The sequence below is a fragment of the Cherax quadricarinatus genome, chromosome 5 (assembly GCF_038502225.1).
Source record: "Cherax quadricarinatus isolate ZL_2023a chromosome 5, ASM3850222v1, whole genome shotgun sequence".
Classification (NCBI taxonomy): domain Eukaryota; kingdom Metazoa; phylum Arthropoda; class Malacostraca; order Decapoda; family Parastacidae; genus Cherax; species Cherax quadricarinatus.
Window position 1 is genome coordinate 8,252,114 of NC_091296.1, and position 26,080 is coordinate 8,278,193.

General features: G+C 41.6%; 1 protein-coding gene across 3 annotated transcripts in view; it reads left to right on the forward strand.

Moving 5' to 3' along the window:
- Positions 1-26,080, forward strand: part of DAAM (disheveled-associated activator of morphogenesis-like protein) — a 368,710-nt gene that overhangs the window by 296,770 nt on the left and 45,860 nt on the right. For all 3 annotated transcript variants that reach the window (XM_070099657.1, XM_070099673.1, XM_070099665.1), the window contains exons 10-11: positions 13,117-13,301; positions 25,890-26,019. In XM_070099657.1, the coding sequence (XP_069955758.1) occupies positions 13,117-13,301; positions 25,890-26,019 (315 nt within the window). The remainder of the gene's footprint in view (positions 1-13,116; positions 13,302-25,889; positions 26,020-26,080) is intronic.

Here is a 26,080-nt window from a genome sequence, read left to right on the forward strand (position 1 = left end):
GTTTAGATTTAGAAAGGACATAGGAAAGTATTGCTTTGGAAATAGGGTAGTAGATGAGTGGAACAGTCTACCTAGTTGGGTTATTGAGGCTAGGACTTTGGGTAGTTTCAAATTTAGGTTGGATAAATACATGAGTGGGATGGGTTGGATTTGAGTGGGACTTGCACATCAGAGCTTATTTCTTGGGTAGCATTGAAAATTGGGTAGGTCAAATGTTTGTTAGTGGGATGAATTGTAAAGGACCTGCCTAGTATGGGCCAGCAGGCCTGCTGCAGTGTTCCTCCTTTCTTATGTTCTTATGTTCTTATACATCATTAGTAAGGCCTCACCTAGATTATGCAGCTCAATTCTGGTCTCCATATTACAGAATGGACATAAATTCGTTAGAAAACATTCAGCGTAGGATGACTAAATTAATACATGGCATTAGAAATCTTCCTTATGAAGAAAGATTGAAGACTCTTAAGTTACATTCACTTGTTAGACGAAGAATGAGGGGAGACCTGATCGAAGTGTATAAGTGGAAGATAGGTATTAATAAAGGGGATATTAACAAGGTCTTGAGGATATCTCTCCAAGAGAGAACCCGCAGTAATGGATTTAAATTAGATAAGTTTAGATTTAGAAAGGACATAGGAAAGTATTGGTTTGGAAATAGGGTAGTTGATGAGTGGAACAGTCTACCTAGTTGGGTTATTGAGGCTAGGACTTTGGGTAGTTTCAAATTTAGGTTGGATAAGTACATGAGTGGGAGGGGTTGGATTTGAGAGGGACTTGCACATCGGAGCTTGTTTCTTGGGTGGCATTGAAAATTGGGTTGGTCAAATGTTTGTTAGTGGGATGAATTGTAAAGGACCTGCCTAGTATGGGCCAACAGGCCTGCTGCAGTGTTCCTCCTTTCTTATGTTCTTATGATCAAGATTATTGAACCCTTTCCTCGGCTTAAATCTGGTAAATAACAGAACAATACACAACCCGCACATAGCACCGTATCATCCTTTGCAGACGACACTACGATTTGCGTGAGTGTCATCTATCAAGGACACGGCAAAACTACAAGAAGATATAAACCAAATTTTCCAATGGGCAACGGAGAACAATATAATGTTCAATGAAGACAAATTCCAACTACTCCGTTATGGAAAACTGGAGGAAATAATAGCTAGAAGTGGGTATACTACAAACTCTAATTACACAATAGAGCGGAAAAGTAATGTGAAGAACCTGGGTTTGGTAATGTCTGAGGATCTCACCTTCAAGGATCGCAACAGTGCCACTATCACATCTGCGAGGAAACTGATAGGATGGATAATGAGAACATTCAAGACAAGAGATGCCAAGCCAATGATGATCCTTTTTAAATCAATTGTTCTCTTTAGGCTGGAATACTGCTGTACATTAACATCCCCATTCAAGGCAGGTGAAATCGCAGGTCTGGAGAATGTACAGAGATCCTTTACTGCACATATAAGTTCCATCAAACACCTTAACTACTGGGAACGCTTGGAAGCACTTGACTTGTACTCACTGGAGCGCAGGCGACATACGTCATAATCTATACCTGGAAGATCCTGGAGGGACTGGTCCCTAATCTGCACACAGAAATCACTCCCAACGAAAGCAAAAGACTTGGCAGGCGATGCAACATACCCCCAGTGAAAAGTAGGGGCGCTATTAGTAGACTAAGAGAAAACACTAAGTATCCGGGGTCCAAGACTGTTCAACAGCCTCCCACCAGCCATCAGGGGAATTACCAATAGACCCCTGGTTGTCTTCAGGAGAGAGCTGGACAAATACCTACAGTCGGTGCCGGATCAGCCGGGCTGTGATTCGTGCGTTGGACTACGTGAGGCCAGCAGTAACAACCTAGTTGATCAGGCCCTGATCCACCGGGAGGCCTGGTCATGGACTTGGACCGCGGGGGCGTTAATCCCCGTAATACCCTTCAGGTCGGTAGGTAGACATAGGAGAGAGGAGCTTATGACCACGTTTCGGTCTGACTTGGACCATTTACAAAAATCACAGTGTAACTAAATGGTCCAAGTAGGACCGAAACGTCGTTGTAAGCTCCTCCTATGTGCGGGTTATTTGTGTATTAAATCTGTTAAGTCTCCAATTTCCCTGGTGTTGATCCCTACGGGCTTAGCGAATATTTAATTTATCATGGTCGTTATATACGTTGTGGTTTCTCTTGTCTATTTCTTTTTACTCTTCTGGGTACTAAACGGAGTTGAGAAAATTAGATAATTAGCTTTGTTTTTTCTTAGTAACCAGTGAGATAGGTAGCGGACGTCTAATTTATCTTAGTTTAGCATATCTGATATTATTTTCTCAGAATAAAATATTCATATGATTATAATAAAACTGTTTTATGATTATTATTATTAAATTACAAATACGTAGTGTTTAGATAGAAAAAATAATGTGTTCGTGGTGGAGTGAGGTAAATCAGGGGTGTGAAATTTTGGTGATGACACAATGGCAAGAACAAGAGGCATATCCAGGAATTGACTTTCCTTTACGGCACGCAATAAACCTATAGAATCATTTTGAAGTAGTCACGTAGGGCATGATAGAACCGGATGGCATGATGATATTGAGTTGTTTTACTCCAGTGTATTTTTAACACCCTAAGATGATAGGAGAATCATGCCACTAACATCCATTATACACTATTTGCATGTGAATATATGTGAATATATAAGTGTGCGTGTACACTCATCTGAATTTTCTTCTTAATTTCTTAATAGCTCTTGCTCTTAGTGTTTTTTTTTTAATTCAGACAAGGAGGTCTGATGTCAACATAGTTAATATATTTATAGATTAGTAGAAGAAATTCATGTCAGGTGTTCGAGAGAGGTGTGGGATTAGAAACTAATGAATCTGATATGACATGGAAGTTGTCACGGTTCTTTTGGTAAACAAGTCTAGGAGGTTGTGTAGAAGAATAAAAATATAATGCGATCACAAAGGAAAAGGCGATGTTATTATTATTATAATCCAGGGGGAAGCGCTAAACCCGGAGGATTATACAACGCCTGGGGGGGGGGATGTGGAAGGCATTCAGACTTAATTCGGGGAACTGGAGCACAGATCCAATTCCCTAAATCAAGAGCCCCTCACCAACATCAAGGAACCTTCCAAAAGGCGATAGAAGCAACGAAAAAATTAAGCAATGGAAACTTTGAAATCAAAGTGGAAGGAGGGCATATGGAGGAAGTGAGTGGAAGTAAATGGACATTTCGGCAGATGGGTCTGATAGACGAGCAGAACCATAAAATAGATGAAGAGAAAACGGTAGGTGGAATGTTGAAGAGTGAATCTGGGGAAAAAGAGGTTTTTCTATGGAGGCGAATATAAAAATGTACCAGAGCATAGTGGTATCATCTCTTGTTAATGGGTGTGAGGCCTGGGCCTAATTAAACGTTGCAACGAGGAGGCTGGACGCAGTAGAGATATGTTTGAGAACAATGTGTGATGTGAACATTATGCAAAGAATTCAGTTTAGAAATTAGAGGATAGTGTAGGGTTATAAAAGGTATTATTCAGAGGGCAGAGGAGGGGTTGTTGAAGTGTTTGAGCACTGAGAGAGGATGCAAGAGAATTGGAAGACTAAGAGGGTGCATAAATATTTAGCTGTGGTAGAAGGAAGGAGGGGGGAAGGGGTCATCCCAGGAAGTGTTGGGAGGAGGGTTTGATTGTTTTAATTAGGTTAGAGTATGAGCAAGGTAACATTTATGAAGGGACTCTAGGAAACCGGTTAAAGTGGCTTTCATTTTGGAGGCGGGAAGTGTAGTAGTACCTGTACTCTGAGGGGTGGGGCTGCTCCATTTCACAAAGCCATTTGAACTGAGATGTCTGCGCACGTCTGGCAAAACCTCAGTTGAATGAATGAAGGTTAATGTTTACATCTTAGTAAAAGAAAATTGTCCTACCTCAGCTGACTGGAATTCAAAGCCCAGCTCTATTAAGATTACGCTTCCTTCTTCCAGTAAGTTACCCACGACAGTCTACTAACACGTATTTACTGCTAGGAAAAGAAGGGTGTCATATATAAGAAAACCTACATATTCGTCTCGGCGTGCCCTGAATTAAACCCGGAGCTTTCTGTTATCGGCCGAAAGCACAGTTTTTTGTATAATTGAAGAATATTCTCTTAAGAAGAGCTTTTTAGGACATTTTATATCTATGTAATATGTGTTTTATGTCAATGTTGGAATAATAGTGTAGAGCAACTGATATATTTTAACAGTATTGGGGCAGCATGCATATACTTGAGAATTATATTTCTAGGAAGTTTAGTCAGGTACACATAAATACAGTTACATTAATTACCATACATAGCAGCATGTGTAGATTACCTAGGGTAATCCAAAAAAGTCAAAGGGACTTATTTCCATTGGGTTCCTTGGACAAGTTAGGTTAATGTTTATTATGCACCCCATACCCATCCTGTGGACAAAAAAGCCGTAACTCGTTCAAACCCCAATGAAGGGTTTGAACGAGTTACCCGCTCCAGGAGGAATCATATTTTGATGATAGCGCATTAAAATAAGAAACCTAATATTAAACATTTATGTATTTTTAGCGATACTGTAATGGAAAATTCATTATCATATCAAATATAACTGTCTACGTATATTGCATTATGATACAGCACCACATATTACAATAACAAAAGAAGCTCGTCAGAAACATCACACAGTTACCGATAAGTGTCGGATATTGGTTGATATAATGCCGCATTAACTTTAATAATAAGAGGAGAAACAAATGGGTGGGGAAAAATGCTCCAATTAAGTATTGTGCGTCGGTGTTGTGAACACAGCCGGGCTGGGTGACCGGCGGAGCATCAGTAGCTGCTGAGCTGCCTTTCTGGGAGGTTGTGTACATATACTATGCCTGGTATTTGGGCACTGCATGGTCTTGACAAACCAAGGATTTTTTTTTAACTTTGGTGTTTAATGGAGAAACCAATGTAATGGGACGAGACATCGAGGAGTCCATCACATAACTACCTGCAAGCTGTTGATTGCTTCGTGACATGAAGAAATTGGACTATTAAACTGTGCTGGAAAAATAAGGAGCGCTGTATAGCCGTTGTGGGTTAGCGCTTCTTTTTTATTCTAATAATAATGGAAAAATAAGGGAGCATTCAGTCTTCAATTTTTATGGTTAATATAGTTTAAGCGAGACCCCGTTTTTTGCTGCTGATCCTCGGCGTGAAACTTATTTGACTTGGAAAATAACAGCAGCAGAGGTAACAGATAACTGCTGGAAAGATTGAGAAATATTAGTGCAGATATTGACTACCGTTGCACTCTTGTTTTAACAAGAAATTAACGCTCAGATCTCGGTCATAAGTTTTGTAAAAAAAAAAAAAAACGAACTAACTCGCTTATGTAGATTAACTCACAACTTATGGCTCTGTGGAACCAGATAACCAGTATTTAAATTTAAAATCCTCAATAAAACTAATTTAAACCTCGAAATCCACTGAAAACTTGAGTTTCGTGTGTTACGAGATGATCCATCAAGGACTACAAACTTGGACTCGTTCACCTCGATGTTGGCTCTCCCGTGTTGCCAAGCTGTTTCCTCGAACCTTGATACAAAGAGGCAGTAATACAAGAACCCAAGAGGCTTATGGAATTCTGCAAGCTGATGTGGATATGCTAGAAGAGCCTGTGTTTGGACAGAGCGAATTTAACAACATTGCCTGATAACGGCTTTGATATTCTTGTAAACCAATTATTTCGTTACATAAAAAAAAAATCCAGTAGTTGCCCACTTGTTACTACGGCATTTGGCATAGCCAGGGTAGGCACCTTTTAAACCAAGGATCGAGTTTAACATAATCATTACTAGATTCAGTGATAGATCTGGAGGCCTGTAAGTGCAGAGACGTCATTTATTGATAGATCTGGAGGCCTGTAGGTGCAGAGACGTCATTTATTGGAAACTCTACTAAGAATTTTGACTTCTTTCAGGTCAAGACTGGGAGCTATCCCACCTAACTTCCAGGTGTTCTTAATCGGAGAGGTGCTGAATATTCGATTAACAATTACTAGGACCTAACGAAGTGTTTCACGGCTTTCAGGCTTAAAAGCCTGCTAGCCCCATCTCATAAGCTCATTCCTCATTAGTTAACTTTTAACAATACAATCCTTAGGGTGTAATCTGCATATGTGACCAAAATCATTTCATTAACCGCATTCCTATTTTAGGCAGTGGATTGGTATTGACTTAAGTTTAGAATTACATCTCTATTATATTGTACGGGGAATATTCTCAATCTTAAACATCTGACCAACAACGCCATCCATGGCCATATTTGGTACTGGATATATATGTTCTGTCTTGTAAACATATCAAGTGTTTATAATTGCTTTATCAAGATTCAGTCGATTTTATTTATATCTCTGCTTTTTTTTAATCGTTCATAGTTTTTTTGTACTTATCGAGTGAGTGTGGATCTCTGTCACTACACCAACGGTTGTAGTAGCTGTTGAATTCACCTCGCTTGTTTTTAGTTGGCCACCCCTGGAGTCCACGAGACTTCAGAATGTGTAAACAAGGGGAACGTGTGTCACAATATTTTTCAAGGCCCTACTAGTACATTTTATTGAATACATTTACGAAGATTCATATTGTATTTATAGCTTGCCATTATGTCAGAATATATTTCCATAAAGTAATTACATATTATTATATCAAAAATATAATAAGTAGCTTTTCATGTGATTCAGGATGTTCCTTGTACTTTATAATAGACATCAATCTTGGTAACCGCCGGCATCCTTGACCTGAAAGAAACATTCATTTATCAAAACCCGCACATTTAACCTGTATATGTTAACTTGTCACCTCCCAAAGCTTGTGGACTAGTAACAGCCGGTACCTTTGATCTGTGAGTAGCGTCACTCGTAACTGGAAAAAATCTTACTAGTCAGAATTTGTTTAATATATGAAACAGATTAAACTCTCTGTATACACAGATATGAACTTCTTTGTTCATATCCTCTCCTGAGAACCAGGTCATTTTCATTATTCAAGTCCAAAAATCTTTGATCTGTGAGAGACATCTTTGGGAAGAAACTCCTTAAAACTCCCAGAACTAACATAACACCCTTAACCAGTCAGAAGTCAACACCGCCAGCATGAGGCTTCCTTGGCGTCTGGACTGGGTGCCCTTCAAGAGGTCTCTGAGCCTCCGTCGGGGACGCCACAGCTCGGCACTGGACATGACCTACGACACAGCTAGCGAGCTATCTGGGCGCTACCTAACCCAGGCCGAGCACTATGCCCGTAACCTTGTCTATGCTACCATCTTGCGCTCTAAGGCCAAGATCTCCGCCGCCAAGTATCGCTTTAAGAGAACCTTGGAAGAAGGAGAATTCGAAGAGACCCAGGGCTCCTGTGATAACGAGGACGGTGGTAGCCTTCAAGAAGAGCTGCTTGACACAGAGATGGTAGACATCAAAGAAAGTCTTCCAGGGAGGTTCCTGAGGCTCTCCAGACGACGGTCTATGAGGCTTCTTCGTATGCGGGCATTGCAGAGCCTACGGGATCCCTTAGCAGGTTTGATGAGCAGCAGGACGGAGTATATGGATGCTGCCGTCTCCACAGATGCAGAGAACAGGGAGGGTCCGCTTTACACCTCGGCCAGCACCTCTCCAATATTGCGAAGATCCAGAGCGCCTTCACTGGATTCGGCTCTAATCAGGGTTTCAACCCCCAGAAAACGCGCAGCTTCCGTTGCTGCTTTAACGTCCATCGAAGAGGATAACGAGAGGAAGTTAGATGAAAAAGTGCATCTGATATCACTGAAAATCCTACCTCTTTCCCCCAAGAGGACAGTGTCATCACTTGAAGATCAAATACTCGTCTTGGACCCGGTGGTTGTGAACTCGGAATCTCAGAAAGTTGCACCAGGCGATGATAACATAAAACCTACAAAATTAGAACAGAAAGTTTTGAATATGGAACCCATCGAATTGGAGCTGGAAGAGACGAAGCCAGAATCTGTAGAGTTGGAGAGACATTTGAATTCTAACTCGCCTGTGCCTCTGGAACCAGGAGGCACAAACCCAGTATCTTTTACACATGAAGATTCATGTGGGAAATTGGAGATGAGAGGCTTAAATCCTAAATCTCTTAGACTGAATTCAGATGTGAAAGTAGACACCTTGAATCCCAGATCTCTCACGAAACTGAATACTGGAATAGAAACTCAGAATTTTCCTAAATTAGAGATACTCTTAAATTCATTGTCTCGAGAAAAAATGGAATCTAGCCCAATTTCAGAGACTTTAAAATCCGATACAGGACTTTCAAACCAAGAATCATGTTCAAAACGTGAACCTGAATTCACCTATTCAAAATCTCTCATGAACCTTGATTTAGAACCCAAAAATAAAACGTATAACACAGAGCTAGAGGGAGAGAACTTGGGTAAAGAATCAACAAAATTAAGTATTGATATGGTTAATCTTATATCCACTGATATGGAAATAACCCTCAACGAAGGAGCTTCGGAATTGGAGACAGAAGCTGTATCAGTACATTCAAAACGCGAAAACACAAATTCAATTACCCCTGTAAATATGGGGCTAGAAATGGAAAGCTTAAGACTTGGAGAATCACAGGTTGAGCTGAAAACTCCGGTGAAGTCTCTTAGCGAATCGGAAACATACGTTTACCTTGATGCCTCTGTAATGTCACGCAAGAGAAATAACTCTCCAATTAGAGCATCTTTCCATTGCAGTTCTCCAAAGAAGTTAAAAGGCGAAGGCATGGAGGACTTACCATCCAGTTCCCCAAAGAAGGTAAAAGGCAAAAGCATGATGGACTTACCTTTCAGTTCTTCGAAGGCACATGCAGGCATAACATTCTCTCCTTCCACCTCCCCGAAGAAGCTAAATGTTGAAGGGATGATAAACTCGTCTTATAGCTCCCCAGAGAAGATAAATGTCAAAGGCATGCCAGACTGTCCTTCCAACTCCCTGAAGGTAAATAGTGAGAGCAGAGCAGACTCTCCTTCCAGTTCCCCAAAGAAGCTAATTGTCGAAGGCATGATGGAATCTCTTACAAGTTCCCTGAAGATTGTAAAAGGCGAAGGAATAATGGGTTCACTTTTTAGCTCCCCAAAAAAGATGAAAAATGAAGGCAGGATGAGCTCGTCATTTATTTCCTCGAAGAAGATAAAAGACAAAGGCATAATTTGCTTACCTTCCAGTTCCCTGGAGATGGTAAATGTCGAAAGCGTGACAGTTTTACCTCTCAGTTACAAGAACGTAAATGTTGAAGGCATGATGAACTCTCCTTCCAATTCACCGAAGGTAAATATTGAAAGCATGATGGACTCTCCTTCCAGTTCCTCGAAGATAAATGTTGAAGGTATGATGGACTCTCCTTCCAGCTCACCGAAGACGGTAAATATTGAAGGCTTGATAGATTCTCCTTCCAGCTCCCCGAAGAAGGTATATGCCGAAGGCTTGATGGACTCTCCTTCCAGCTCTCCAAAGATCAATGTTGAAGGCTTGATGGATTCTCCTTCCAGTTCCCCGAAGAAGGTAAATATTGAAGGCCTGATGGATTCTCCTTCCAGCTCCTTGAAGAAGGTAAATATTGAAGGCTTGATGGATTCTCCTTCCAGCTCCCCGAAGAAGGTAAATATTGAAGGCTTGATGGATTCTCCTTCCAGCTCCCCGAATAAGATAAATATTGAAGGCTTGATGGATTCTCCTGCAAGCTCCCCGAAGAAGGTAAATATTGAAGGCTTGATGGATTCTCCTTCAAGCTCCCCGAAAAAGGTAAATGTCGAAGGCTTGATGGACTCTCCTTCCAGCTCTCCAAAGATCAATGTTGAAGGCTTTATGAATTCTCCTTCCAGTTCCCCGAAGAAGGTATATATTGAAGGCTTGATGGATTCTCCTTCCAGTTCCCCGAAGAAGGTAAACGTTGAAGGCTTGGACTCTTCCAGCTCCCCAAAGAAAGTTAATGTTGAAGGCTTGGACTCTCCATCCAGCTCCCCGAAGAAGATATATGTTCAAGGCCTGATGAATTCTCCTCCCATCTCCCATAAGAAAGTAAATACCGAAGGCATGATTGACTCCAATTCCAGCTCCCCGAAAAAGGAAAAGGAGACAGAGCCCCTCTCGTTGCTGAAGAGGAAATGGAAGTTCTTGCAGGGGTCGCCGAAGAAAGTGAAAGCCGAAGCAGAGACCGAAAGATCCCCTTCTAAATCTCCCTTCAGATTTTGCCCTACTTCCGCAAAGAAGGCGAAGCTTGGGAAGGAGTTGAAAGAAACATCTCCAGCTAGGCAGTTCCAAATCCCCCCACTACCATTACCTCCCTCTAAGCACGATATCGAGACCTTCAGGAGTCCTGTCAAGCACGCACACATGTTAGCCACCCAACGCTGCGGAAAGAGGTGAGTCACTGTCTTTTCCTTGCCATAAATGCATCTGTCATTTATATAAAATCACTGGTCATTATGATCACTCGTGATGATGATGATCATCATATTCACCGCTGCCGCCGCTCCCACAAGCATTTATATAGCAGCCTACTTGAATGTTTAATATATTTTATATTCTAAAACTGCAAATATCAAAGCGAAAACGTCTCAAAGAACTTAAAGGGAACTACAAATCGTATAGCAGTCGGTTTAACTCGACGCCTGGTTATTGATGTTTGTGGTGAGGGCTGAGAGGTCAAGTCACTGCAGAGGTAGGGAATGGGGTGTACCCAGAACTGCTACTCTTAATAGCTCTGCTAGGATCAGCTATCCTGCTAGTGGGGATGTGTTTATTGATTTGATTTTATGACTAGGATGTAATATTCGTCGAAAGCGTATGAATTCCTGGTTAATGGATGCAATAGGTGTTTCCCACCTAATGGATAGTCTGTGAACTATTTGTCTTTGTTTTCCATAAAATAGTTTTAAATAATATTTAACTGTTTTGGTGATTTGTTTTGGGTGTGGTGGCGTATCTTAGAGTCCTCAACGTGACGTGTGGTAACAATTTGCATGTATTGATTGAGAATCATTAAGAATGTACATAAATTAGAGAAGGCTTTGTATTTCCCTCCGATCCTTTGGTCGTGGCAGGTAAGAATCCTCTACTTTAGAATTTCATACTTGTAATGTTATTTTAAACCTCATAATACATTGTGCAGGATGATTAAGTAATATTCAACTACATTTACCTAACACTTCGCACAAGATAGAACAATAGGCAGGTTTAAGCACCTATTACGCAAGATGGTGGAAAGTAGCTAATTGATATTTTCATGACACCCATCACGCTGGTTAGACTCAGGGAACCCCTACATAAAAATTATTTTACAGTATATCATTATTAATTTCTTCCTGGCTCTTTTATAATATATTTTTTTCTGATAACTGGTTTAAGCAAACAAATAACTTAGATTTTTCTAAGTGAGTCAATTGACACACAAATCCGTCACGTACAGCTCCTGTCCACTGACCACTAAAAGCGGTTTCACGCTGGTGCCATATAGATGTTGCTAAATATATTTCCTATGATTATTATACTTTTAAATGATACAACAGATTGAACATTTTATTATAATACCCAAAATTTTTCCAAGAATATGCTCTATGTATATAGTAAAATGACGAATATAAAATTACACAAAAAAAATATTTAAAAAATGCATTTATATATAAGCCTATTTATCACTATTTAATACAGGGCTCTGGTGGCTAAAGCTCTCGCTTCACACGGCGAGGGTCTGGGTTCGATTCCCAGCCAGGGTAGAAACATTGGTCGTGTTTCTTTACACCTGTTGTCTGTTCACCCATCAGTAAATGGGTATCTGGGTGTTAGTCGACTGGTGTCGGTCGCATCCTGGGACACTGACCTAATTTGCCCGAAATGCTCAGTATAACAAGGGGCTTTCTATATAGTACTATGTCATTGATGTCAGCTAGGTCTGTATACCTTGTACATGTAGTAAATAAAGATATTATTATATTATTCTCTCGGAACTCCTAGCGACCTCTCACGGAACCCAGAACCCTAGTTGAGAAGCGCTGGGTTAGAGCAATAGCTATGCTCACCTAACACACACATCACGCAGACTATGATTTATTTAACACCTTGCAGTGTTCACCAGGTAATATGCTGGAAGATTTAACAAGAGTGATGCGGACCGTATGATTACTACGACAAAGATTATGATGTAGACATGAAATTAACGTTTATGAGCGATACGCTTAGAGACATGGCCTCTCTTTTTTAAGTTGTCAAGAAAAGTGCTTTGGAAGAGCATTAATATAAGTCATGATTATCTCAGTACAGTTCGCATGTGTATATAAACTTGTAATTCACACGTAATTATAGACGCAACATCAAATAGCTGAGAAAAATTGAAATACATATTTATAATACATATATAATGTAACTAAGAGAATACAAAAATCAAAATTATTATAGTTTAAGAATGCAGCCTACTATGAATTTACGATGTTATGAAAACAAAGGATGTGAGATAATCCAATTATACGTCATCATGAGACCATTACAGTCGAATAATTTATTTGCCACAAAATTTAAGTTTTGTAATTGCAAAGATTCAAATATGCACTTTTTGTACCTCACTGTATTTGCTTTGGGGAGAGAGAAGGGGAAGGGGAGAAAACTGGCTGAATATCAAGTTTTTTTCCTCGGATATTTTACAACTGCACCAGAAAATAGGACTCGTGTAGGTAGTGAATAAATTAATATTTGATAACGGTCAGACGCATTGACTTCAATTTCTCATAGTTGGTACTCTCATGTACACATTATTTGACCTTTTGAATAGTAGGCTTAAAGTAACTTATTTTATTCCAACAGCCTGGTATCTTAGAGGCAGCATAGTTGAGGTCACCCTTCAAGTGCCATACGGCGTGAGTTGTTAACATTAGTCTCCCCTATTCCGGTAATAGGGAAGACTAATAATGTTAATGGACGTTGAATATAAGACAGCCACAGCATGACCGCCCCTTAAATACCCCCTCACCAACAATTTTACCACACCCACAGCCTTGCCTTTTCCACAACTTTACCTCCCCTACGGCTGTCTCACCCACTTCCTCAACAGGCATCTGGATGCGTTCGAGTTCTACCGTGCTGAGGATGAGCGTGAATGGGCGAGACGTTACGAGGAGGTCCATGTAGACACCAAGAGTGCTTCGTCCATGTTCCGCTTGTTGCAGAGCAAACTCCAGTACTCTGCAGCCTACCCACACTTCCTCAGCCTTCTCCATCACCTCCTCCTCCTGCCCAGTAAGTCGAAACCTCTCTCCGTACTACTATTTTCTTTATTAATTATTTTCGGTATTTTTCTTTTGTTGATTTCTCTTTTGTATCCTTCGCTAATTTTCCCGAGTTCTTTTCCTTCAAGGGCTCTTAATTAAAAGGACTGGAGCTACCTCTTGCTTCCCTGGGATCAAAGCTGATAGCACACTACTGCTACATATTCCAGTTTTGGTTTAACGTACTAGTGTACTTTTTTTTCCTGTCATCACCCATATATCTGAAGGCTGTTTTAATTTAATGGTATTTCAGACGAGTTTTTCACTATGGTATTTATGCGATATCTTGATGGCGATCTGTTGTCTAGAATTACTCCCAGATCCCTCTGAAACTTTCAGTATTCGATAACGTAATATAGATATTTCTTGTGGCTATGGAGTCAGCCTACACTACTGTACTCAACTGCAGATCACATAATTGGAAGACGGGGTATAGCTATTATAGTCTTCTATCAAGGCTCAGGAATTGAACACCATAGAATTACCTCCACGTCTTCCACTGTCTCCAGAATAAGTCTCCTCTGAATTGGATTTAAAAAAAAAAAACTGTTATGCGGGCGAAGCGTCATATTTTTTGATGCACTGTAATGTTAGATACCGACTATGTAACTACTGGAGTTTTCTTACACTAATATTTTCACTAGGCTATTAGTTCTAGCAGAACTGGAGTTTCTAACACACTTGAATAGCAGTTTTTTCCATTGATGCTATCCACAACAATTGGCTATTTCACAGATAGATACTTATTTTTACTGCTAGGTGAGTTTAACATCGTGTTGGGCGGTAGTACCCACGAAGGAGGTAGGTGCCTTGATGCCTGTTTACCTGGAGTTTACCTGGAGAGAGTTTCGGGGGTCAACGCCCCCGCGGCCCGGTCTGTGACCAGGCCTCCTGGTGGATCAGCGCCTGATCAACCAGGCTGTTGCTGCTGGCTGCACGCAAACCAACGTACGAGCCACAGCCCGGCTGATCAGGAACTGACTTTAGGTGCTTGTCCAGTGCCAGCTTGAAGACTGCCAGGGGTCTGTTGGTAATCCCCCTTATGTGTGCTGGGAGGCAGTTGAACAGTCTCGGTCCCCTGACACTTATTGTATGGTCTCTTAACGTGCTAGTGACACCCCTGCTTTTCATTGGGGGGATGGTGCATCGTCTGCCAAGTCTTTTGCTTTCGTAGTGAGTGATTTTCGTGTGCAAGTTCGGTACTAGTCCCTCTAGGATTTTCCAGGTGTATATAATCATGTATCTCTCCCTCCTGCGTTCCAGGGAATACAGGTTTAGAAACCTCAAGCGCTCCCAGTAATTGAGGTGTTTTATCTCCGTTATGCGCGCCGTGAAAGTTCTCTGTACATTTTCTAGGTCGGCAATTTCACCTGCCTTGAAAGGTGCTGTTAGAGTGCAGCAATATTCCAGCCTAGATAGAACAAGTGACCTGAAGAGTGTCATCATGGGCTTGGCCTCCCTAGTTTTGAAGGTTCTCATTATCCATCCTGTCATTTTTCTAGCAGATGCGATTGATACAATGTTATGGTCCTTGAAGGTGAGATCCTCCGACATAATCACTCCCAGGTCTTTGACGTTGGTGTTTCGCTCTATTTTGTGGCCAGAATTTGTTTTGTACTCTGATGAAGATTTAATTTCCTCATGTTTACCATATCTGAGTAATTGAAATTTCTCATCGTTGAACTTCATATTGTTTTCTGCAGCCCACTGAAAGATTTGGTTGATGTCCGCCTGGAGCCTTGCAGTGTCTGCAATGGAAGACACTGTCATGCAGATTCGGGTGTCATCTGCAAAGGAAGACACGGTGCTGTGGCTGACATCCTTGTCTATGTCGGATATGAGGATGAGGAACAAGATGGGAGCTAGTACTGTGCCTTGTGGAACAGAGCTTTTCACCGTAGCTGCCTCGGACTTTACTCTGTTGACGACTACTCTCTGTGTTCTGTTAGTGAGGAAATTATAGATCCATCGACCAACTTTTCCTGTTATTCCTTTAGCGCGCATTTTGTGCGCTATTACGCCATGGTCACACTTGTCGAAGGCTTTTGCAAAGTCTGTATATATTACATCTGCATTCTTTTTGTCTTCTAGTGCATTTAGGACCTTGTCGTAGTGATCCAGTAGTTGAGACAGACAGGAGCGACCTGTTCTAAACCCATGTTGCCCTGGGTTGTGTAACTGATGGGTTTCTAGATGGGTGGTGATCTTGCTTCTTAGGACCCTTTCAAAGATTTTTATGATATGGGATGTTAGTGCTATTGGTCTGTAGTTCTTTGCTGTTGCTTTACTGCCCCCTTTGTGGAGTGGGGCTATGTCTGTTGTTTTTAGTAACTGAGGGACGACCCCCGTGTCCATGCTCCCTCTCCATAGGATGGAAAAGGCTCGTGATAGGGGCTTCTTGCAGTTCTTGATGAACACAGAGTTCCATGAGTCTGGCCCTGGGGCAGAGTGCATGGGCATGTCATTTATCGCCTGTTCGAAGTCATTTGGCGTCAGGATAACATCGGATAGGCTTGTGTTAATCAAATTTTGTGGCTCTCTCATAAAAAATTCATTTTGATCTTCGACTCTCAGTCTGGTTTGCGGCTTGCTAAAAACTGAGTCATATTGGGACTTGAGTAGCTCACTCATTTCCTTGCTGTCATCTGTGTAGGACCCATCTTGTTTAAGTAGGGGCCCAATACTGGACGTTGTTCTCGATTTTGATTTGGCATAGGAGAAGAAATACTTTGGGTTTCTTTCGATTTCATTTATGGCTTTTAGTTCTTCCCGCGATTCCTGACTCCTAAAGGATTCTTTTAGCTTAAGTTCGATGCTTGCTATTTCTCTGACCAGTGTCTCCCTGCGCATTTCTGATATATTGACCTCTTTTAGCCGCTCTGTTATTCTTTTCCGTCGCCTGTAAAGGGAGCGCCTGTCTCTTTCTATTTTACATCTACTCCTCCTTTTTCTTAGAGGAATAAGCCTTGTGCATACATCGAGTGCCACCGAGTTAATCTGTTCTAGGCATAAGTTTGGGTCTGTGTTGCTTAGTATATCTTCCCAGCTTATATCGGTTAGGACTTGGTTTACTTGGTCCCACTTTATGTTTTTGTTATTGAAGTTGAATTTGGTGAATGCTCCCTCGTGACTAGTCTCATTTTGTCGGTCTGGGGCTCCACGCATACATGTCTGAACCTCAATTATGTTGTGATCTGAGTATATTGTTTTTGATATGGTGACATTTCTTATCAGATCATCATTGTTAGTGAAGATGAGGTCTAGTGTATTCTCCAGTCTAGTAGGCTCTATTATTTGCTGGTTTAAATTGAATTTTGTGCAGAGATTTAAAAGCTCGTGTGAGTGTGAGTTTTCATCAGAGCTGCCTCCTGGTGTTATTACTGCAACAATATTATTTGCTATATTCCTCCATTTTAGGTGCCTTAAGTTGAAATCCCCCAGGAGCAAGATGTTGGGTGCAGGAGCTGGAAGATTTTCCAGACAGTGGTCAATTTTTAACAGCTGTTCCTGGAATTGCTGGGATGTTGCATCCGGAGGCTTGTAGACTACCACAATGACTAGGTTTTGGTTCTCGACCTTTACTGCTAAAACTTCCACTACGTCATTTGAGGCATTAAGCAGTTCTGTGCAAACAAGTGACTCTGCAATGTACAGGCCAACCCCCCCCTTTTGCCTGTTCACTCTGTCACATCTGTATAGGTTGTAACCTGGGATCCATATTTCGTTGTCCAAGTGATCCTTTATGTGGGTCTCAGTGAAAGCCGCGAACATTGCCTTTGCCTCTGCAAGCAGTCCACGGATGAAAGGTATTTTGTTGTTTATTGCTGGCTTTAGACCCTGTATATTTGCAAAGAAGAATGTTATCGGACTGGTGGTATTGTTGGTACTGGGGGGGGATTTTTTTTCCGGCATTAGTATCTGTATCTGTTGGTTTGGAGTGGAGGCCATCGACTGTGGTTCCACTCCAGGAATGACTGGATTTGGTGTACGATTTCTGCCATTTCCTGCCAGTTTTTTTTCCTTCCTGGCACTAAAAAACCTCTCCCTTTTGAGTGGCTGTGGCTACCCAGGTTTTCCCATGGCCTGGATGTTTTGTATCTTTTTGTCCCCTTTAGATGGTATGCCTGGCAATTTAAGTTATAGCACAGTCTTTCCTGTACTGTGAGGAACTTTATCTAAGGATCGAACCTGAATGGCTCCTATTCCCCAGGCGCCATATGACCCTTATGGGTTTAGGGCTTGATTCCTCGTGCTAACATTAAAATAAGTAAATGTGGGCATTAGTCACCACATTAGTCATCAGGTGGGTCCAGGGACCATGCACCAATATTGGTAATGTTAAGAGTCACAATAGTAATGAAATATTTTCATTTTCTTTTTTTTCAGATTAGTAGTGAGTTTATAGCCATGAATTCAGCCGCAAAACTATTACAATATAATTATATGTAATTATGGTTATGCACACACAACCTACATTTAGGGGCGGGAAAGTAATGGAAATATTTCTTTCCGACTTGGACAGAAGATATGGTTAAATTTTGGCTGATACGAGTTATTTGATTAAAATATGTGAAATGAGGGCACTTTTTTTTTTTTGTGTGTGTGTGTGTGTGTGTGTGTGTGACCCAATTAATATTTGCACTAATAACTTATTACAGATGTGACATGGTGTGGACGTGTGAATGGCTCATTACTTTGTAATTTGTTCATGATTGTAACCAAGTGTAGACGTGTGGATGGTTCATTACCTTTGTAACTTGGAAATATAAACACATATGCAGTATAATGTGATCCTTTATTGACAACGTTTCACCCACACAGTGGGCTTTTTCAAGTCACACACAGATCTACCTGGGGTGGAAGGTACGGGAGTATTTATAGTCATGTTCAGAATGTTGAGGTCAGGTGGAGAATGCTGCATCTGATGATCTACCCGGTGGGATTATAGAGTCGGGTAGCTTGGCAGGGGTATTGGACAAGTTGTGAGTAGACCTTCTGCAGTGTTCTATGTTGAACATCAAAATGGTATACAATACCGACAGGTTGGTAGGTAAGACACATAGGCAACAGTTAGGCAACTTTATTCCGAAATGTTTCGCCTACACAGTAGGCTTCTTCAGTCGAATACAGAAAGTAGGCAGGAACAGTAGAGAAGACGATGTAATCAGACTGATTACATCGTCTTCTCTACTGTTCCTGCCTACTTTCTGTATTCGACTGAAGAAGCCTACTGTGTAGGCGAAACGTTTCGGAATAAAGTTGCCTAACTGTTGCCTATGTGTCTTACCTACCAGTGTTCTATGTTCTTATGTGGGATAGCGATGAAGAAGTTTCTTGGCGAGTGGTTCAGCTATGTTATAGAAGCCGTTGTTCTAGTTGAAATTGTTGGTTATAGAGATAAGCGATGATTCCAGGATTCTTCGGTATTGAGTGTTGTCTTCTGTGGCGATAAGTCTTGAGTTTCTGTAGTTAATTAAATGGTTGTGTGAATTGCGATGTTGTACACAGGCATTCCTTGTATCGTCAGTCCTGCTTGCATACTGGTGTTCTGAAATACGTGTTTGGAGGTCTCTTGATGTTTCGCCCACATATAATTTGTTGCAGTCATTACAAGGGATTATGTATACCCCTGCAGAGGACGGTGGCTTGTCCTGTCTACTACTGGTGATGTCCTTGATGGTCGTGGTTGTGGAGGTAGATACTTGGAATGATGTATTGGAAAAGATGGAAACATGTTTGGCAATGGAGTTGGTGGGGAGGACTATGTATCTCTTCTCGGCAGTGTCTTCTCTGGGTGTGTTGAAGATGTTTAATGCCCGCCGTCTGCAGTCTCTGATGAAGTGACGAGGATAGTGGAGTTTAGAAAATACTTGTTCAATTATAGTGCATTCTTCCTCAAGGAACTCATTGCTGCAGATTCTGAGTGCACGCAGGAAGAAGCCTATAATTACACCACGTTTGGTTTTGGTGTCGTGGTGAGAGTAGAAGCGGAGAAGATCGTTTTGGTTGGTGGGTTTTCGATAGACTTTAAAACGAAGTTCGTGGTCAGCTTTGCAGAGCAGAACATCAAGGAAAGGAAGAGTGTTGTCGACTTCTTCTTCAAGTGTGAACTGGATTGAAGGCTTGACCTGGTTGAGCTTGTCTTGGAGAGCTTGAACGTTGAAGCGTTTAGGAGTTATGAGGAGAATGTCGTCAACATAACGGAGCCAGGTGACAGACGAAGGGATAATGGTGGAGAAACGTTCGGCTTCTAGATGTTCCATGTATAGGTTCGCCAAGACCGCACTGAGCGGTGAACCCATGGGTAGTCCAAAAGTCTGCTGAAAGAGGTGATTTTCGAAAGAGAAACACGTAAAGCCAACACATAGTTCAACAAGGTCGATAAAGTCGCTGGCTGGAATGGGAAGATCAAGTGAATCGTCAATTTTCCTGCACAAGAGATCGATGGTTTGTGTAGTAGGTACTTTGGTGAATAGGGAAGTCATGTCAAGGCTGGAAAGTTTCTTGTTCCTGATGTTGATGTTGCGAATGCGACATCAACATCAACCCTTCTCTACTTTACTTGATATAGGTCGTGTATCAGATATATTCGGAGGTCAGTTCCAGTTTTCATTATACATTTGGAAGAGTGCTCACCCATAGTGGAAAAGGTTTGTAGAGCTTCTGTAAGAGAGTTTGAATGCACTTGCCTTGGCATATTAGCACCATTGATGGCATTTCTTTCGGTGACCCTATCTTTGATGCTGAGATATTAAGTTCTTTCTACATATTTAGCCCCTCAAGGAAGGTTCCTTGATGTTGGTGAGGGGCTCTTGATTTAGGGAATTGGATCTGTGCTCCAGTTCCCCGAATTAAGCCTGAATGCCTTCCACATCCCCCCCTAGGCGCTGTATGATCCTCCGGGTTTAGCGCTTCCCCCTTGATTATAATAATAATGTACATATTTAGTGGAAGGGGAAAAGAGAATATGAATGTGCAAATTCAAGAATTATGTGGATTAAAGTAAAGGTTGGATGCGAGAAGTGGGTCATAATAAGCGTGTATGCACCTGGAGAAGAGAGGAATGCAGAGGAGAGAGAGAGATTTTGGGAGATGTTAAGTGAATGTATAGGAGCCTTTGAACCAAGTGAGAGAGTAATTGTGGTAGGGGACCTGAATGCTAAAGTAGGAGAAACTTTTAGAGAGGGTGTGGTAGGTAAGTTTGGGGTGCCAGGTGTAAATGATAATGGGAGCCCTTTGATTGAACTTTGTATAGAAAGGGGTTTAGTTATAGGTAATACATATTTTAAGAAAAAGAGCATAAATAAGTATACAAGATATGATGTAGGGCGAAATGACAGTAGTTTGTTGGATTATGTATTGGTAGATAAAAGACTGTTGAGTAGACTTCAGGATGTACATGTTTATAGAGGGGCCACAGATATATCAGATCACTTTCTAGTTGTAGCTACACTGAGAGTAAAAGGTAGATGGGATACAAGGAGAATAGAAGCATCAGGGAAGAGAGAGGTGAAGGTTTATAAGCTAAAAGAGGAGGCAGTTAGGGTAAGATATAAACAGCTATTGGAGGATAGATGGGCTAATGAGAGCATAGGCAATGGGGTCGAAGAGGTATGGGGTAGGTTTAAAAATGTAGTGTTAGAGTGTTCAGCAGAAGTTTGTGGTTACAGGAAAGTGGGTGCGGGAGGGAAGAGGAGCGATTGGTGGAATGATGATATGAAGAGAGTAGTAAGGGAGAAAATGTTAGCATATGAGAAGTTTTTACAAAGTAGAAGTGATGCAAGGAGGGAAGAGTATATGGAGAAAAAGAGAGAGGTTAAGAGAGTGGTGAAGCAATGTAAAAAGAGAGCAAATGAGAGTGGGTGAGATGTTATCAACAAATTTTGTTGAAAATAAGAAAAAGTATATAAATAACAAAAAGGCACAATACCGTTGTTGTGATAGAAACACAGGCCTTATCTCTAGGCTTTATTGAACATAGAATCTTCATAGTACTTCTGCAACAACAAAATATAATGACTAGTACATCTAATAATGGCTTCTACAGGGATGGTGATGTCTTGCATATGTCAAGAGAAAAGTTATAACTACAGGCCACATATTTAAACTCACCATGTAATCTGCATCGCTTATAAATGGATAAAGTAGGAGAGAATCACACACCATGTGTTGGTGCCCATGACACACACCAAACTGTTGTTGTTGTTAAGGGCCCCTAGAGGTGGTGCAGTATTATCCTGCTGCTGCTCCCCACAGGACCAGTATCACTACAATCTCCCCCTTCTAAAATATCAGAGACAGTAATCTCCCAAACTGTTAGGTGGGCGACGTACACGTCCCGACCTTCGTAGCCCTTGAGCCTCTTCACCAGGTTCGATATTTTCCAGCGGGGTTTGATTAACTGCTGGAGCAGAATCCTCTATTTCCATAGGGGTAGTCTCAAGGGGCTTTCCAGGAGAAAACGAAGCATCTTTCACATCTATTGGTGTATCTTGAGATTCCACACTAATAGGGATTTCAACTGGGGCTAAATGTCTTGTAGATACTGTAGTCTCTTCACCATTTTGGTAGCGAATGTGGGCGTAATGTACATCTTGATAATCCTTTCCATTAACTCTGAGATTTACCTTACAAAACCCTAAGGTCTGAATAGAGAGAGATGTTGATGCCATGGAAACGGTACCTGATGAGTGATGTAGTCAAGGAGAGCCGTTTAACTAAGTCAAGGTTGATGAAACTCTCTGAGCTGCCACTATCAATAAGACCATCTACTTCTGTTCCTTTGATGAATACTTTCACAACTGCCTTTGACAGTGAATTTGGAGTAGCCGCAGAAGTCACTGTTGCTAGAGTCGCATGATCACTGGAATGTGTGGAGGCACTAGCTCTTGTTGATGCATTAGCACGACATACTTTAGCAAAGTGACCTTTCTTGTGGCATTTATGGCACATTGCTTCACGAGCAGGACACTTTGGACGTGGATGTCTTGAAAAACCACAAAAGAAACACACCGTACCTGCTGCTGCTGTCACTGAGGCAGGTTCCCCAGTAACTTCATTGCAAGAGTCTTGGTCAGGAATTGCAGCACTTACCACTCGAGAAGGCTGAGTGGTACTGTATACTTCAGAATTCTTCTGGGCTGAATCTAGAGCTCTTGCCTGGTCAAAGGCAGCGGCTAAGTCGAGAGTTTTATTCTCCAATAAACGCTGCCTTATTATTGGTGATTGCAGGCCACTGATAAAAGCATCCCTGATGGACTCTTCACAATACTGAGCAGCTGTCACTGCTTGGAAGTGACAGTCCTTACCTAAAATTTTCAGTGCTTGAAAGTATTCCTCTAAGGACTCATCAATCTGCTGGCGGCGAGTTGCAAGGCGATAGCGTGCAAAGATTTCATTTGTAGGTTTAATATACTGAGACTTGAGGGTTTTGATAGCATCTTCGTAGGTATTACACTCAGAAATAGCCTCATATATCTTAGGTGACACAAAATTGATGAGCAGACTTAGTTTATCTAGATCTTCTTCAGGAAGGGCTCCCAAGAAGTTTTCGAAAGTCTTAAACCAGTGCTTCCATTCCTGAGCAGCCGTTGATAAGCTGGGGTCACAGTCTAGCCTCTCAGGTTTCAGTAAACGCTCCATGTTGTGATGTAGTCTAGCGCAGGATCACCACCAGGTAGCCCAGGATTCTATGTTCAATAAATTGTTGTGATAGAAACACAGGCCTTATCTCTAGGCTTTATTGAACATAGAATCTTCATAGTACTTCTGCAACAACAAAATATAATGACTAGTACATCTAATAATGGCTTCTACAGGGATGGTGATGTCTTGCATATGTCAAGAGAAAAGTTATAACTACAGGCCACATATTTAAACTCACCATGTAATCTGCATCGCTTATAAATGGATAAAGTAGGAGAGAATCACACACCATGTGTTGGTGCCCATGACACACACCAAACTGTTGTTGTTGTTAAGGGCCCCTAGAGGTGGTGCAGTATTATCCTGCTGCTGCTCCCCACAGGACCAGTATCACTACAACCGTGACTGGAACGATACACAAATACACACTTTGTCAATGGTCCAAGTCGGACCGAAACGTCGTCGTAAGCTTCTGTCTTTTATGTGCGGGTTATTTGTGTATAATAAGAAAAAGTTTTGGAGTGAGATAAACAAGTTAAGAAAGCCTAGAGAACGAATGGATTTGTCAGTTAAAAATAGGAGAGGAGAGTTATTAAATGGAGAGTTAGAGGTATTGGGAAGATGGAGGGAATATTTTGAGGAATTGTTAAATGTTGATGAAGATAGGGAAGCTGTGATTTAGTGTATAGGGCAAGGAGGAACAACATCTGTGAGTGTGGGGGAAGTTCGTGAGGCAGTAGGTAAAATGAAAGGGGGTAAGGCAGCCGGGATTGATGGGATAAAGATAGAAATGTTAAAAGCAGGTGGGGATATAGTTTTGGAGTGGTTGGTGCAATTATTTAATAAATGTATGGAAGAGGGTAAGGTACCTAGGGATTGGCAGAGAGCATGCATAGTTCCTTTGTATAAAGGCAAAGGGGATAAAAGAGAGTGCAAAAATTATAGGGGGATAAGTCTGTTGAGTATACCTGGCAAAGTGTATGGTAGAGTTATTATTGAAAGAATTAAGAGTAAGATGGAGAATAGGATAGCAGATGAACAAGGAGGCTTTAGGAAAGGTAGGGGGTGTGTGGACCAGGTGTTTACAGTGAAACATATAAGTGAACAGTATTTAGATAAGGCTAAAGAGGTCTTTGTGGCATTTATGGATTTGGAAAAGGCGTATGACAGGGTGGATAGGGGGCAATGTGGCAGATGTTGCAGGTGTATGGTGTAGGAGGTAGGTTACTGAAAGCAGTGAAGAGTTTTTACGAGGATAGTGAGGCTCAAGTTAGAGTATGTAGGAAAGAGGGAGATTATTTCCCAGTAAAAGTAGGCCTTAGACAAGGATGTGTGATGTCACCGTGGTTGTTTAATATATTTATAGATGGGGTTGTAAGAGAAGTAAATGCGAGGGTCTTGGCAAGAGGCGTGGAGTTAAAAGATAAAGAATCACACATAAAGTGGGAGTTGTCACAGTTGCTCTTTGCTGATGACACTGTGCTCTTGGGAGATTCTGAAGAGAAGTTGCAGAGATTGGTGGATGAATTTGGTAGGGTGTGCAAAAGAAGAAAATTGAAAGTGAATACAGGAAAGAGTAAGGTTATGAGGATAACAAAAAGATTAGGTGATGAAAGATTGGATATCAGATTGGAGGGAGAGAGTATGGAGGAGGTGAATGTATTCAGATATTTAGAAGTGGACGTGTCAGCGGATGGGTCTATGAAAGATGAGGTGAATCATAGAATTGATGAGGGGAAAAGGGTGAGTGGTGCACTTAGGAGTCTGTGGAGACAAAGAACTTTGTCCTTGGAGGCAAAGAGGGGAATGTATGAGAGTATAGTTTTACCAACGCTCTTATATGGGTGTGAAGCATGGGTGATGAATGTTGCAGCGAGGAGAAGGCTGGAGGCAGTGGAGATGTCATGTCTGAGAGCAATGTGTGGTGTGAATATAATGCAGAGAATTCGTAGTTTGGAAGTTAGGAGGAGGTGCGGGATTACCAAAACTGTTGTCCAGAGGGCTGAGGAAGGGTTGTTGAGGTGGTTCGGACATGTGGAGAGAATGGAGCGAAACAGAATAACTTCAAGAGTGTATCTGTCTGTAGTGGAAGGAAGGCGGGGTAGGGGTCGGCCTAGGAAAGGTTGGAGGGAGGGGGTAAAGGAGGTTTTGTGTGCGAGGGGCTTGGACTTCCAGCAGGCATGCGTGAGCGTGTTTGATAGGAGTGAATGGAGACAAATGGTTTTTAATACTTGACGTGCTGTTGGAGTGTGAGCAAAGTAACATTTATGAAGGGGTTCAGGGAAACTGGCAGGCCGGACTTGAGTCCTGGAGATGGGAAGTACAGTGCCTGCACTCTGAAGGAGGGGTGTTAATGTTGCAGTTTAAAAACTGTAGTGTAAAGCACCCTTCTGGCAAGACAGTGATGGAGTGAATGATGGTGAAAGTTTTTCTTTTTCGGGCCACCCTGCCTTGGTGGGAATCGGTCAGTGTGATAATAAAAAAAAATAAAAAAAATTTAGTATTTTAGTAGTGCATGAGTATCCTAGAATGATCCTCGTATTTTTGTAATGTAATTTTCAACCCTCAAGCTCTCTGTTTGACATAAGGAGAGCTACTAGTTGAACAGGGAAAGTAAGAGTGTATGAAACTTGCCCATAAATTTAGCTAGTTCCGTGTATCGAACCCGAGACCTTTCGGTTTTGAGCCAAGGGGGGGGGGGTCTCGCCAATGAACAACTCGTCACTCTTATACTGTTAACTGTCTAATACTCTCCACTTCTTTACTGCTGAAATGCATGCATAAATACATAAACATGCTTGTTTAAGAACTCTTGTATCAAAACATACAACAGATTGTCTAAAAATTAATAAGTATCCTTCTCACTCAGCCTTCATTAAAAAAAAAATCGCGTCAGTCTTTCACCTCCTCCCAGATGACATAGGAGCACCTGACCACTGGATCCTCTTTGACCGCATCTTGCAGCAGTTGGTGACCCAGGGTGAGGATGGGCAGGACCGAGAAGTGGCACTTCTTGACATCAATGTAAACAGTATTGTCAAACTGTAAGTACTGTCTCCAGTGTTCAGACTTCTATGTGCTCGAGGCCCACTTACAGTAGCCACT